This window comes from Necator americanus, chromosome IV (genome assembly GCF_031761385.1).
Source record: "Necator americanus strain Aroian chromosome IV, whole genome shotgun sequence".
Lineage (NCBI taxonomy): Eukaryota > Metazoa > Nematoda > Chromadorea > Rhabditida > Ancylostomatidae > Necator > Necator americanus.
In genome coordinates, this window is record NC_087374.1 from 36,111,079 (window position 1) to 36,125,524 (window position 14,446).

General features: G+C 40.8%; 1 protein-coding gene across 2 annotated transcripts; it reads right to left on the reverse strand.

Moving 5' to 3' along the window:
- Positions 1–9,868: 9,868 nt before the first annotated feature.
- On the reverse strand, positions 9,869–12,664 carry RB195_003788 (uncharacterized protein; the record flags this gene model as incomplete). Of its 2 annotated transcripts, XM_064201588.1 has the most annotated exons (4): positions 9,869–10,130; positions 12,189–12,345; positions 12,401–12,545; positions 12,626–12,664. In XM_064201588.1, 4 exons carry the CDS (start codon positions 12,662–12,664, stop codon positions 9,869–9,871), a joined length of 603 nt encoding a protein of 200 aa, XP_064057469.1. The 2 variants fall into 2 exon arrangements, with proteins under 2 accessions (XP_064057469.1, XP_064057470.1); XM_064201589.1 differs by lacking the exon at positions 12,626–12,664 and having other exon boundaries at positions 12,401–12,542.
- Between the last annotated feature and the right edge of the window lie 1,782 nt (positions 12,665–14,446).

A 14,446-nucleotide genomic window follows, 5' to 3' on the forward strand; every position in this document is an offset into this window, starting at 1 on the left:
GCGAAGTAGAGCAACTAACTGAAGCAATCAACTCCATAACTGTGTAGATGATAAAAACGAGAATATCATCGAAGATACAACCTCACAAAAATGATTCCTTCGTAACAAATGCAGGGAATCTCTGAAGAAGGCCTCATTCTGAAAGACACACTTCTCTATGTCTTTTGTCCTTCTTTATATAAATGTTTTGCATTTTTGCAAATATTTGGAGGTAAAAGTAAGGAGAACGTAAAAATGGAACGCGCATAAACACGGTACTTCTACCGAGTGAGGTATTTTGATACATTTCAAAGGGAAAAAAATAAGATCTTTCATTAAAAAGATTTTTTTTTTCATTTTAAATTAAAAAAAAAACAGATGCATTGACCTGTCAACGCAAAAATATCGTGTATGGAGTCGTTTACTCTGAACAAGAAGGCTTTATTTGATTAAGTTGTTAAAATACGAGTTTCGAAATCGAATCATATTTAAAGAAAACATAAAAAGTGGGGAAACCTAAAATTTACTAAGAATTTGTAACGTCCGAGTTGAGAAAGGCGCAATTAGGCGGAATTTCTGAAATTAATTTACAAGCTGGTCCAGCGTGTTGACATCCATGCAAATCTACGTGCAGGTGACCACTTGGGGTATGCCTGGTTTTCCAGCCGATGCACCCAGCCAGTAAACACGTGTGCCTGTATTCAGCACATGAAATCCGCAGTTCGGATCTTGTTTGACAACGTTTGCTCAGTGACGCGTCGCCACTCGAAAACACTTTAGTACGTTGAGCTCGAGTAGTACAGTGCGCATAAATCAATGCAGTTTCTGCTGCCGGCGGTTGCGTTGGCTGGCTGAAGATGCTCCGTGGCTTCGTCGTAAAAAAACATGAACGGATGATATTTACACGCTTTTGATTAGGGATTCGTGACGATGTCGCGACTTCTTAGAAACATCAGATTTAGATTGGCACGAAAATTTTCGGCAAGGAGAGATCTTCAACAAAACACAGATGCTACATTCACATACGCTTGCCATGCTGCCTAATTGTGCACAGCTGATACCAAGTAAAGTAAGGTAACAGTAAGTTTTTGAGTCTATTGCACGATCGCAGCATAGTGTCACATCTATCGATTATCGGAGAATCAAAACACACAACTTTCTTCCTAATCGTGAACTTGCGCAGCCGCTAACACGCACAAACAGTGAGCAAACAGTATTCGAAATTGCAAATTTTGTGTTTTTCGTTCATCTTTGTTACAAATAAGTAGTGTAAGTAACATCCTTCATAAATTATTCAAAACGAAATTTGAGTAGAAGATATTTGTAAAATAATAAACTCCCTCATATTTTGACCTGGTCGATTAATGAGAACAAATTTGAAGAGCAGCTGTTCTGTGGGTGCTTCGCCAAAAACTACTTGAGTAGCGGAGCAGCGCTATGGGGCTGTGGTCCCAATTTGATAATACCTGAATCCTGACCTGGTATCTGTGGAAGTCTTTCAGAAATGTCTACGGAGGCGCCCTTCACAAAACTACTTGGAGACATTGGGAACGGAATCGTTATTTCATTGTCACTTTTCTCGTAATGAAATAAAAGCGCAACATTTTCGTCGGAATGAAGTTGCACACCAGAAAAGAATAAGAGGCAATGTTTTACAGAATAGCTGAGGTAAGTTAGTGAGAATAAACCAAGAAGATACAAAAAATCTTACTGGAAGGGTGCAGAATGTTGCCAGTTAGAACAAATACAATATTTTTTTTCCACGCGCTTGCAAAGTTTCAACCACTGAAAGAATGCTAGAGAGGGAATAAGGAAAAATTGTAGCATCCTCTATAAAAATGCCCAGCTAACTTTTTCTGTGCTTTTCGCTAATTATGCACACTTCAGATTTTTTCTTTAGGTTGGAGAAATTTTGCTGGATCGTAAAGACCAGATCTTCCGGCATCCCACAGAACAGCTCTACGAACTATTCAAGGAACCTTTGTCCATTTGTTCTCTAATTACATATACAAGAAATAGAAGTTAGAAACCCTATGAACTCGCTATCTGTGCTCAGAATTTGTGTACCTAGGTTTAAATATTACCGCTTGAGTCAATTTTTTGAAATAGAACTGGAGTTACTGACATTTGTCTGGTATATATCTGCGGTAGTCCATGAAAGTTCGGCGGGCACACCGTTTTTGCGCGCCTTTTTATGTGTGATGTTATACACACGTAAACTACCCACGAGTTCATCCTATTTTATATTCGCATGTAGAATTTCTGAAAAAAAAGGTCCTCTACAAATTATGTATGGAAGAGCTACAATGCCTGGTTAACATAGAAAGTCACTAAATAAAACAACTGCAGCTATTTATCGCATGCATATTTCCTTCGAATCACATGTAAAGAAACGTTGCGAAAACAAAGCTTTGTAAAAAAAAAAGGGGGGGGGGGGAAGACGTCACTTGCTACATCGTTAACACCACAAGGACTTCAGAAATGAGTGAAGTTAGCGATACACACACCGAACAGATAGCTCCGTATCGAGCGCAATCATTTGCGAAACTGCACCAAGCTCCAGATCTTCTTGACTCAACTACTCAGCTTAGCAATTAACAGCGCCAATCATCATTTGGAACTACATTGTGCACAGCAATGTTCAAGAAGGTGAAATCGACAAAAATACATCAAGGAAATAGGTAGAATCGTTTCAACTGATGAAAGCAGATCCTACATAACAGATATAAAGTACTGACGTTGCTAAAATGAAAGAAATAAGATTACAGAAAAAAAAAACGAATTCCATAACGAAAGAAGCATGCAGTAAATTCATAGGTAGAAGGTTAATTGATTTGCTTCGTTGGAAAACAGTATGCAAGAAAGGATTCATCTCTTTCCGGAGGAATAAAAGGCAAGGAAGAGGATTTTCACAACATGAACAAGAATTTCCCCAAGCGAATGCAATCAAATCGATATTGTTGGACCTCCCGATCGACATAGGCTTCAATGTTGACAGAGGTTAAAAAACGAAGAACTGGATACTGTGTCACAAATATAAAACTTCTGTGTAACGTAAAACCAAAATTCTGATCAATATTGAAATACATGAAATATCTGCAAGAAAAGAGCTCATCGTATTTACGGCACACGATATTTACAAAATTCGAGATAACTGTGGTTACGAAGGCAACACGAATATTCTAGTGACTATGGAAAGAACTACTTCTCGAGTCAGGAAATACAACGAGACAAACTGATCATGAACTCGATCGCTTAGCGAAAGTCTAAAGCAGCAGAACGATGCGAATCGTGTCGTCTTTGTCGTCGGGCGCTCTCCACCGCCTACCCTCATCGTCGTGGTCAAACAGATCATTGCGAATACAACGTTTTTGAATAGCGGCTGCAATGCTAAATTTGGAAACTCAGGGGATTGGCTCGGCGAGCCAAGGGTGCGACTACAACAGGAAGGTTGAATATCGGTTAGTAAATCTAAAAAGAGAAGAGTAAGTAAAATTTTAAAATTAAAAAAATTAGCAAATCTTTCTTTAAAAGAACTGCCAGTAATGCGGTAATTTAAAAGAAGTTCAATTTCTAATGAAAACGCTTGTATTCCATGAAGAACAATTGCTCAATTGATACTTTCCACATCAGAAAACGTGACAGGTTCGAAGGAGAAATTATCAAATGCATTCACACTTTGGTTTATTTCGGTAACCACGCTAGAAACGAAAGTAGAATAAAGGGAGGATGGAGGCGGTAAACTTTGAAGAATGACTTATCCTCTGCCGAGTTTTGAAAAACACCCGTATACGGTGTGCAAAATTTCGCCTAACCACTTCTTGCAAGAGGAATTATGTCGGCACTAGAAAAGACAGACAAACAAAAGCAAACAAATAGAGTTAATAACAACATCCACACCTGGTCGGTTAATGAGCACTAAAATGGAAAATGACACTAAAAAAAGTGCACATTCACCAAGAAATACGAACATTGAGTATTATTCGAAAATAACATCTGATTTTTTTTTAGTTGATGAATATTCCAGATTACATCGTGAAACTCTTAGAAGTGGACTTGTTCCGTTTCAATAAAGCAGGATTCTGGTAAAGATGATGATTCCCTGTTGAGAGCAACCGTTGTTCGCCTACCTATGACAATGCCGTGGAAGGCATACCATTTCCCAAGCAAATCCCATTTATTTTAAACCACCGCTTCCATGCAGATTGTTGGAATGGAGAAGAATTATCGAAAAAGAGGTGGGATAAACTGCGGAAGGAAGCGCACTATTGTAAAGTTCTGTCATTCTATGAAATCTGGTGATTGTTTAGAAAGCACTGAAATGCTTCCAGAAGTCTTTTACCGTCTGACTTTTACAGCCTCCTGAACCGAATTCTGAAAACGGTAAAAGTTAGACGGTAGAAGCGCAACAATCTGAAAATGCCAACGATCACTACACAACACCAAAAAATCCTTGGTATTAGTACAGTTTTAATAGGTGGTTTAAGTTAGGTGTAAAATGATCGCTAGCGGAAATACGGTTTCCATGGAGTAGAACGAAAAAAGTCTCTTGGCTTGTAGTCGAGCACCTTCTCATTACTTTTCCAAAAAGTAAAATGGTAGGTGTTAACCTACTAGTGAAGGGGCGTGGAAATTTTACTACGCATTTATGATGAGAATCCATTGCCTTAGTGACTCAAGCAACTGGAAAAACTGCTGTGATGATCTGTTAGATGCTCTTCTGTGATAGATACCAAAAATGAGGGATGAAGGATAAAGTGTTTGGCGTTAGTCAATCCGCTTGGAATGTGTTACCACTTTCACTTTAATTCAGAATAGTTCGAGGTTTACGAGTGCGTAACTGGCCTATACAATGACTTGCCGGGGCTAGTCGATGTGTCAAGTCAGTGTTTTTATCCTCTCAGACAAGTCTGGTACCAATTTATCGACCCTGGATGAAAGACTTGGTGAGCGGGATCGAACCTCCGATCGATCGTGCAGGCAGCGGGAACATTTAACCGACTGGGCTACACCCGCCCCTTTATCAGACACCGGAAATAATCTGAGAAAATCGTACGTATTGACGTGGGTGGCCCGCCTCTGGAGCGGACAAGCATTGAGCTGGTAACGCTGTCTCACCTGCTAGTTGAGGGAAGCGGCACGCATTTCTACGTTTCCAGAAAAATTCGACCGGTAAAGTCGCTTCCAACGCTGTTGTTAAGGACAATTAATCCGCCGTCACCAGCGTGTTCGTACTCCTACTCGTGATCTACGCTATCATCCCTATCTTCTCGCGAAGAGGTCCCAACAACGTCATCTTCTTGCTATGCTGCCTTTGTGCATGCTCAGGACTCAGAACTGCTCAGATTGCTTCTTGGGTCGTTGTACCGAGAATGACGCCTTTCTCCAACCCTTTCGAATTTCTAGTGGCGCCAATCTCATCTGCTCAGAACTCTATCGCATCTGCTGATATCACAATTCTTCTTTCTGAGAAGATGCTCTCTCTGAGATTATGAAGTCGTTGTGTACTTGAGGTCTGACATACTTTTTCTCCACGTTGTCTGCGCGAGAATACCTTAAACTTGCATGCCTTGTATTCGAACTGAATCTAAGATGAACATAGAATACAAATTGCGCTAACTTGAAGAAAGGAAACAACTACTTAGTAGCGAATGGATGCTAGGGTTCGTTTGCTGCCACAACCAAGAAGCATCAAGGAATCGCCACTTCATTAGAACAATTTTAAAAAGAACTAATTAGCAAGCAGAAGATAAGGATTGTAAGGGGAAACTATTTTGGGCGGAAAGTTGAGGTTACGTGGATATTGTTTGTTTTATATTTTGGAAAATAGCGAAGAAACTCCCTGTTTCAGTTAAAGGTGATATATACCAATCACGTGAATTTTGGTGGAATGCGGACATTGAGTTGAAGTTGCTAAAAATTGAGGGAAAAATGAATGAGATGGAACGGATATGCGGAAATCTTTGGAATTAGAAGAGGCCGAGAACCGTCATATTTCCTTTACTATTGTTGCTTGAAATGATGGATCAGCAATGATTCGACGCTAGGAAATATGTCCAGGTGAACAACTTCTTTCCGAAATCCATTCATAGGAGGGCGGAATCGGCAATAAAGACGGTTGGGCTCCGCGTCGACGTCGGCGTGTTGCTATTTGGATAGTGGAGAATACCATCGGACAGCCTCACTACAATGCATGCGATCGTGGCTCCAAAATCATTCGGACGGGCTTTACAGATTAAATAAAAGCTGTCGTTTAAATGACAAATTTTTCGTTACCCTCGTTCTTCCACGCTTGCATAATTGCAGTACTTTAGACTCTGGCCCGTGATATACTTTTCAGTCATGGATCTGTCTGGACTTCTACGACACAGAATCCCTCTTCCCTGTAAGCTGAACTAGTCAACGGCACAGTGAACCGATCCAGTTGAATAGAACATCGCTCAAACATCTCAAAAATTATTGTTAGTAACGTTGGAGCAGGTACAGCATGAGCCAATGTTTCTTTATTTATTTACTTTAGTTTCTTTTGCGATTTGTGAATTTAAGTCGAAGCAGCGTAGTTAGCATTTAGGCAGCTAAAAAACTTAAAAAGAAATAATTGCTCTCGAGAATTCTTACAAAAGTACTTTGTTGCTAGATTGGCTAGGAGCAAAGCAGTAATTTCGAATAGGTGCAAGATCTCGTATCAAAAAGTCTTGAAATTTGCACACATCGACGAAAAAAGATTGATAGAACTTTCCTTAAAAATTAGTAGAAAATAGATACAAAAAGAGAGCTTTTATCGCGTTTACAAATAATTGCGACTGAAATGTTGTTCATTCTTCATTGTTTGTCCTACAAACTTTCGAACATTAATAACTGACTAAACAAACCACATAGATATATGATAAACATATACATAGTTATAGTATATTACTTACAAATCTTGTTATAAACCTTCGTCATAAGCTGTACTTCTTTCCTAATCATAAAAAATACACGTAATTCAGGAAGCCTTAATATAGCACTGGATATTGAATCTCTTTTTAGACGGTCTTCAACAACAGGAATTCATTTCAACGTTTCTGGACATCTACGCACTGAGTATAATCGGAGAAGAAAGCGAACGTTGCAATATTTGCATAAGTCGCACAAAGAAAGCGCTGCTGTTTCTTTCGCGCCGAGAGAGGAAAAATGAATCAGCGCCTACAAGGGTTTGTCGTTCGGACCAAAGGAACCCTGCTGAACCCGACGACAAACGGTTGGTTTCTCAGGAACGTAAGAGATAAGTAGATGCTAATAGCGTAAAAGTTCGTAAAAGTTCGATTATCCTTGAATCTTGGCATAATGACTGCAAGTAAGGAAAAAAGGTCCTGAAAGGATGAATTCGAAAGTGGTTTGTCCGAGCAAACGCTTTCAATCCACAACAAGGAAATTCTAAATCTAATTTTAGATCTCATAACTACAAATAGGAGCGTAGATCTAACTTTAGGTTCGGGAAAATTGCAGTGAGGTGGCTAGAAAACAAATAGCAGCCTTCAATAAGAAGCATTTCCCAGAATGAGAAGACATTCCTGCTTAGCTTCTCGGCGTGATTCAGAATCGTATCCGTAGCTTTGCTCGTCGCAGAACTAGGTTCACGCGCCAATATTTTTATCTTCAAAATCTTCTCGATTGTGATGTCGTATCCTGGGACCACCTAATGTCGTGCACTTTCGTTTTGCCATTCAGGTGTTCTTCCACTTAAACACATCATGGTCTGGTCGTCTCTCCCATGTATTCGTTGCTGCACTCCTTGCAGAAAATCAAATAAACAGCACATAAGATCATGCAATCACCTTCTTTGTTATTCGGACATACTTTGCGCTCGGTTATAGTGCAAATACGGTCATATGAGCCTTTGTCTAAGACTGATAGGAAGAGCTCTACAATCACAACAGATTCTTCAAGATTTGCTTTACGCAGGCACCGCCGAATGGCAGCGTTAGCTGTTGGACGAGTTGTCTGAACTGTAAAAGGTTATCAACAGAGTGCATGCAAGGACTGAAATTAGTTTCGCAGCAAAGAGTAATGTTTGATGGAAAATATGAGAAGAACTCATTGAAATATCTGATTTCCATTATAAATAGTGGGAATATCGCCTTCAAAGAAGTTGCTAGATGACACTTCGACACAATCCAAATCAATTAAAAATGAATCCAGAATCCCTCTTAAAATAACGGACCGTTTTTCTTGGCTCATCTCTAGCAATTTGTTTTTTTCTGTATAACAACATCTTATGCTACCAGAACTAGACAACTAGAAAGGTGTCATTCGGAAAATAACCGGTATACGGAATAATTCTTTAGTTTAGTAGTGAAATAAACAGTAATAAAAAAAAAGAAATTACTATCTCGATCTAGTTTATTCCTCCGGTAATCGTAAAAAAATCCCATTAGGCAGAATTATTGCTGAAAGATAAAGCAACGAGAAGAGTCCCTCTAAAAATAGTAGTTGACCAGGTACAGTGGGGATACTCCACAGCGAACAGTGAAGAACAGCCTTCATAGAAGCGGATCGAAATAGTCAACTTTTACTTTATCCAAATATTGCCATGCTTCCATGAGCTTAGATTTTCAGAGAAAAATTCATATTCTTATTAGCACAACCGTTAATTATGATGGTAAATGCTTTTGCATGTTAAAGGCATCACCCCACGAATCTGGGGTGGTGCAGATTTCAGGTGGAGTATTCGTATGCATGATGGGAGACTACGGAGAGGGGGGTGATTCCGTCCATTTCTTCCTAATTGCCGTAAAAAACGGTCCGGAAGATACGGCTTCGTTCGTTTTGGCGCACCATTTTGTACAAGAGGTTCGATTGGAGCGCGCCAGTCTTGTGCGGCGCCGCGTCTTCCGGGCCGTTTTTTACGGCAATTAGCAGGAAATGGACGGAATCACCTCCCTCTCCGTAGTCTCTCATCTCGTATACGAATAATCCACCTGAAAGCCGTACCACCTCAGATTCGTGGGGCGATGCCTTTAAAATGGGATGTAGCTTTTCATCTCGCTTATAACCCAAGGTCGTCTCATCTTCTTCACTAAATGGTCTATAAAACAGTGGAGTACATACTTTTATGGTTTATTGTCAATCTATTGAAAGTAACTAAAACATTTTCTTGCACATACCGTGATACGATGACATAACAATCAATTCAACTTGTTGTGGATGTAAACCGAATAAAAGGAATTTTTCGCATGATTATGGGAAAACCACACTTTATATCACGACCCATGGGTGGATCGTATTGTTGTTGTCAACATGTTAAAGAAAACACCTAAACATCTATCTGGCGAATAATTCAGTGGTACAGAAGAACAACTACGCAACGTGATAGCAACACTTTATTGGCCGAGGGGAGTTTAAGAGATCAAAATCTCTTCATCTATTTCCAAAGTTAGACTAGTTTCTAGTGGCAATGCTGTTGGCATGATACGTGTTATAGAATGACTGGCATGAACTGAATATTTACAGGATAACCTAGGAAAAAAGATAAGTGAAAGCAGCAGTAGTGACTTACCGGCAGTGAGAGTGAAACGCGCACGCTACTCGTCATCGGTATTGGGTTCTTAACAAGGCGATTAAATGATTGCCTAACATTCTACATCTATATACTTCACTCGTAACGACTACATATCGTGAAACGGCCACTCTAGCGCAGACTGCTACGGATGGTGTGGGCTCGAAAATCAATGCGACGTACCCGTCTTGAGGAACCGTTGTAATCTGCGCATTCAGCGGCAAAAACCTCTCCAACAAAAACAGACCGTGTTTTGAAAGAGACAGATGTGGCAGAAAGATAAATCGTGGTTGTATTCTTACTGGTGGGATCTGCTACTAGCTGAGGCATTATTTCCATCTACGCGCAGCTTCACAGCAATACTGGCTGAGGATAGTCAGGCACAAGCATCTGTTCCGGGATCATATAGTGCTGCATAGCCATCTCAGAGGGATGCGCTGCAGTAGCGTAATGCATACGAAAGTCATGTGTCACGTAGTCAGAATTTGAATAGTCGTGCTTGAAGTCTGGCTTGTATTCTTGCGTCTCGACTGGAGGCGATTCGTTTTTCTTTCGACGACTTCTTCGTTGTTCAGGTGAAGATGCTGGCGACAAAATCCCCGTTTGCCGGTATCTGAAAATTAGATGTCGAAATACTAGTCTTGCAAAAAACGCATCAAACGAATCAGTGACTAAAATCCATACAATGGTAATATAGGTGCTTGGATAATTCGCGAGAGTCATCAATACTGAATTCTCTTCAACAGTAAATAGAGACCAGAGTGTAGCATGCAATTATTACAACGGTGGAACGAGCGGCTCCGCTTCAGAAGCAGGCCAAACCTCGGCCACAATCGCTAACCGCACAACCCAAACTCAAACCCCTCTCTCAATCCGTGCGGACGCGTGCGCAGGAGTCCTTGGCTCAGTTTGCTTTGAATCGCTCTTCTGGGTCCTCGAGTTCCTATCGTAAGTTCACACACTACGTACAATGAATTTACTACAAAGGGCGTAAGTGTCTAAATCCTAATGTGCATGCGAGGTATACTTAACATGCACACACAATGTAAGTTGGTTCAGATGGGTTTAGATGCTATCCATAAGGTTCCCACAAGGACTCACGTGATCCTCCCACTTTCAGGTCGGGCCTTGGGACCATTTCTCAGTTGCTCGCAACTTCGTTGTGTACTATTGGAGGGTGGGAAGTGCAGCAGGAGGAGGATCGCTTTACGACCACATCGCAGCGACGACTAAAGTCGTACACAGGCACTGCGAGGAAATACAAATATCCCCTCTACACGTCTAGAAATCAGATGGGTCAGGAACGAGGTCGACCTGTTTGCCCCAGCAGCGAATTACTCAAGTCCGTACAATTAATAATAATAATAGTTATAGTAGTCAAGCGAGAGCAGATGTAGCGCAGTAGGTAAGAGATTCGGCAATAACTGCACGATTTATCGATGGTTGGAAATCGCCCTAGTGCCAATCAAAACTTTCATCCCTCTAAGAATGATAAATTGGTACCAGACGTGTCTGGGAGGATAGAAACGCTAACTTCACCCATTGGCTACCCTCCACAACCCAAAGCTGCATGCGCGTTCACAGACCTCGATCGTTTCTGAATTGAACTTGGACATCGCGCATCTTATCCTTCATCTTTTAATAAAACTAATGTAATAATATTATTATCGTCGTTTTTACCGCTACTATTATTTAAAATAAATGATTGAAACGATAGCAAAACAATGGTGCGATTGGAAACCATTTCGATATAGTCGAATATTTGTTTGATCACCGTCGCACCCTCGACAAGGATGAATATGATTCCAAATAATGGAGAGCTGTTTTTTTTAGCAGCTAATATCATGAAATACAGGCCATAGCACGGAGCTCTGAATAAAACCAAAGATCTCGATTTCCCCAGATGCCTCCATCCATCCGTCTCCTTAGTACGATTGGGAACATGATGTTAAAGTTGCACATATTTCTTTGTTTATGTTTCTTCTCTCTCCCTTTAATTCTTTCTGTGAATTCCTCCAAGTATCTCAATTTTCCTTTACTGGAGTCGTGCCAACATGAAAGTTCAATGCTTGAGGCAGAGAGGGAGCAGAGATGAAATCACTATGCACGCATTCGACCGGCCGAGCTGCAACGAACGCGAAGGTGGTCCGGCTCGCGCACAGCAAGAAAAGTGCAAGTGCCCTGTTTACGGCGCCTATTAATGAGCTCGTATTCACCACTTCTGCATAGTTTTCTTTCTTGAAATCCTTCGTCCTATGTGTGCTGGTGACCGGAAGAAATGAATCTACTTTATTTCCTTTAATTTGTCTTTGACAGTCAATTTTGAAATCATGGATGAAGTTCCGTTCATTCATTCACGTTGTTGGACCTACAAATCAAACAAGCTACGTAGATGTTGATAAAAAATGTCCTTGCAAGAAAGCAAAGGCTGGTGATATTCTCAAACAGAGTAACATTACGAAACTCATTGGTGCGAAGCGTGATCGTAGTTTCATTCGCTTCCCGTGGTGTCAACGAGACGTTTTTTTTAGAGTGAAAAAAGAAATCTAAAAAAATTGAGAGAGATATGTTCGTATCCTTCTCACTGGTGAACTTTATTTTTCGTAACTAATGATGGAAAGACTTTGTAGCGCTACTACCGAACCCAAAAGCTGCGCTTGACAACACCTACCTGCTGATGATCTTGCTCACACAACCATGCGATATACACAATGTCTTGGAGATCGCGTTAACTTTCATGCCACTCATATGCAGTTCAATTATTCGCCGTCGTTCCGCCATCGACAGCGGTCTACCAGGGCAGTATGGGCGTCCGTAAAGATTTGTTCCTTAACAACCACAACTAATAGTCGATACAAGAACCATGGAGATAAGCTGCGCTACCTTTTCTCCGAGGCTTTCTGACCTCTCCTTGTTTCGTCGAATCGGTGACCGTTTCTGGCAACACGTCATTATCTTCTGGCACTTCTGAGGTTAATCTGGGTGTTTCCAGGGCATAGTAAGTGTTCGACACTGAAGGTGTCATCCCCTGAATATGTATATGAAAAAGTAAGAGTAAGGAGTAACGTAAAACATGTGTGCAAAGATTTTTCGCTCCACCATCTGTACCTTATTTCCATATTTCTTCGTAACGATTTCCTCCCGCATCTCGCATATTTTAAGCGATTTTGGATGATTGAATAAATCGGGAGTTACACGGAATTTTTCCCCTTTTTATGTTAAGTTAACAATAACAGTGTTTATTATTGTAGTTGTATACTGTAATATTTATTACCATAAGTGTTCACCGGACCGAGGTAACCGCTTCTGTCAAAACGATGTTTCGACAACGCCCGAAATCAAATAACTTCATTTTTTGGGACAGAAAGAATGATATCAGGCGTAATTATTGAAGATGATGAGTTAAACAAAACTAGAAATTAAAAAAAAAAACAAAGTTAAATGAGTTTTGTGGTGTAGGAGTATTTTTCGTAGAGGATAAAAGTCCTTGCTGAATCTAATCATGAGAATGGACTCATGAGAAAACAAAAAGATGCGAAAGAGTATATTCACCAGCATAATACTCTTAAGGTCCCGCAAGTTGTTGTAGAGACCACGTTCGCGTTTATAAACCTCTGGTTTCTGAATTGAAGTCGGAGTACTGGATCAGAGGGATTGGTTAACGCCGAACAGTTCACTTTTTATCAGTCAAGTTATCGTAATGTTTCTGGCATCAATCAATCCGCTGTTCGGCTTCAACTCAGAATCGCCACAGGTTGGTGGCAGGTCATTGTGAAGGATAGAACGCGCGGCTATCCCATACAATGTCTTGCGGGGTACACGATGTATCTAGTCTACTTTCTATCTTCTCGAACAAGTTTACTACCAGTTTCTCGATCCTGGACGATGAAAGGCCCGGCTGGCCTATAGCTGTTCAGACCTCTCACCAACTGCACTATACCTGCTTCCTGACCCTTATTACTATCGACTTTTTCATTTGCCGAATGATTTTGGATAAAAGGAACGACATCTTCATGTAGAATGTGCATCAGCATTGTATAAGCACTCATCAGTGATCTTGTGAAGTCTTATAACGTTAAGTTTCTACAAATTGGTTGCAGAACAGAACCAACACCGAAAAATCGGCAGGTACCTTGTCCGAGCTCATGAAGAATTGCTCGTACTGACTTCTAGACATTGGGAATTCACCATTCTGTCAGCGCTCTAGTGACTTACATATACTTGTTCCATAATCGCTGAAGAGTCTTGGCACCTTAAGAATATAAAGGCTCGATTTGTTAGCACGACACCCGCGCTCCCTCTGATCATATGATAACTACTAGCGATGTCCTGAAGAGAACCTGCTGCATAGCCTGCAACAATTCCGGCACACCACTGGCAGCGCTGACTACATTACCACCTAAGAAAATCACAATCAATCAGTAAATGATTGCTAGGAGAAAAAGGTAACGACAACGGAACTAAGGACGAATGAGGTGCTCCGAAAAAAAGTTTCTCTAGTTGTTTGCGTGGAATTCTTGTGAGACGATGTTTGCAGCGTTGTTGTTAGCAGCGGCTGGTGGGTGTTGGCGCGGCCAGTTTTCCAGCACAAAAAGCTTCACTGGCATCAGCATTGACGGTAATCAGTCATGTCAGTTCTTCATCGTAGGCTAATATCACCAGAATACCGTTCTGCACGTTCTCGTTAAGGAAGAGCACTTTAACTGTGATACAAGAGGGCCACTTTTTGACCGCAAAGATTCGTTACCACGAAGAGAAAGTAGGGAAACTGTAAACGATTCTCTATTTGTTGTTATCAACCCCGCCCATACTGTAGCATCCTTAGTTAAAGTGGAGCGTAGCATGTTTTCACACATTTCTCTGATTATTAACAGTGGTGCCCTAAAAATGCAAGTTAGAACTACTTGTTGAAAGTGTGTAAGAAGATAA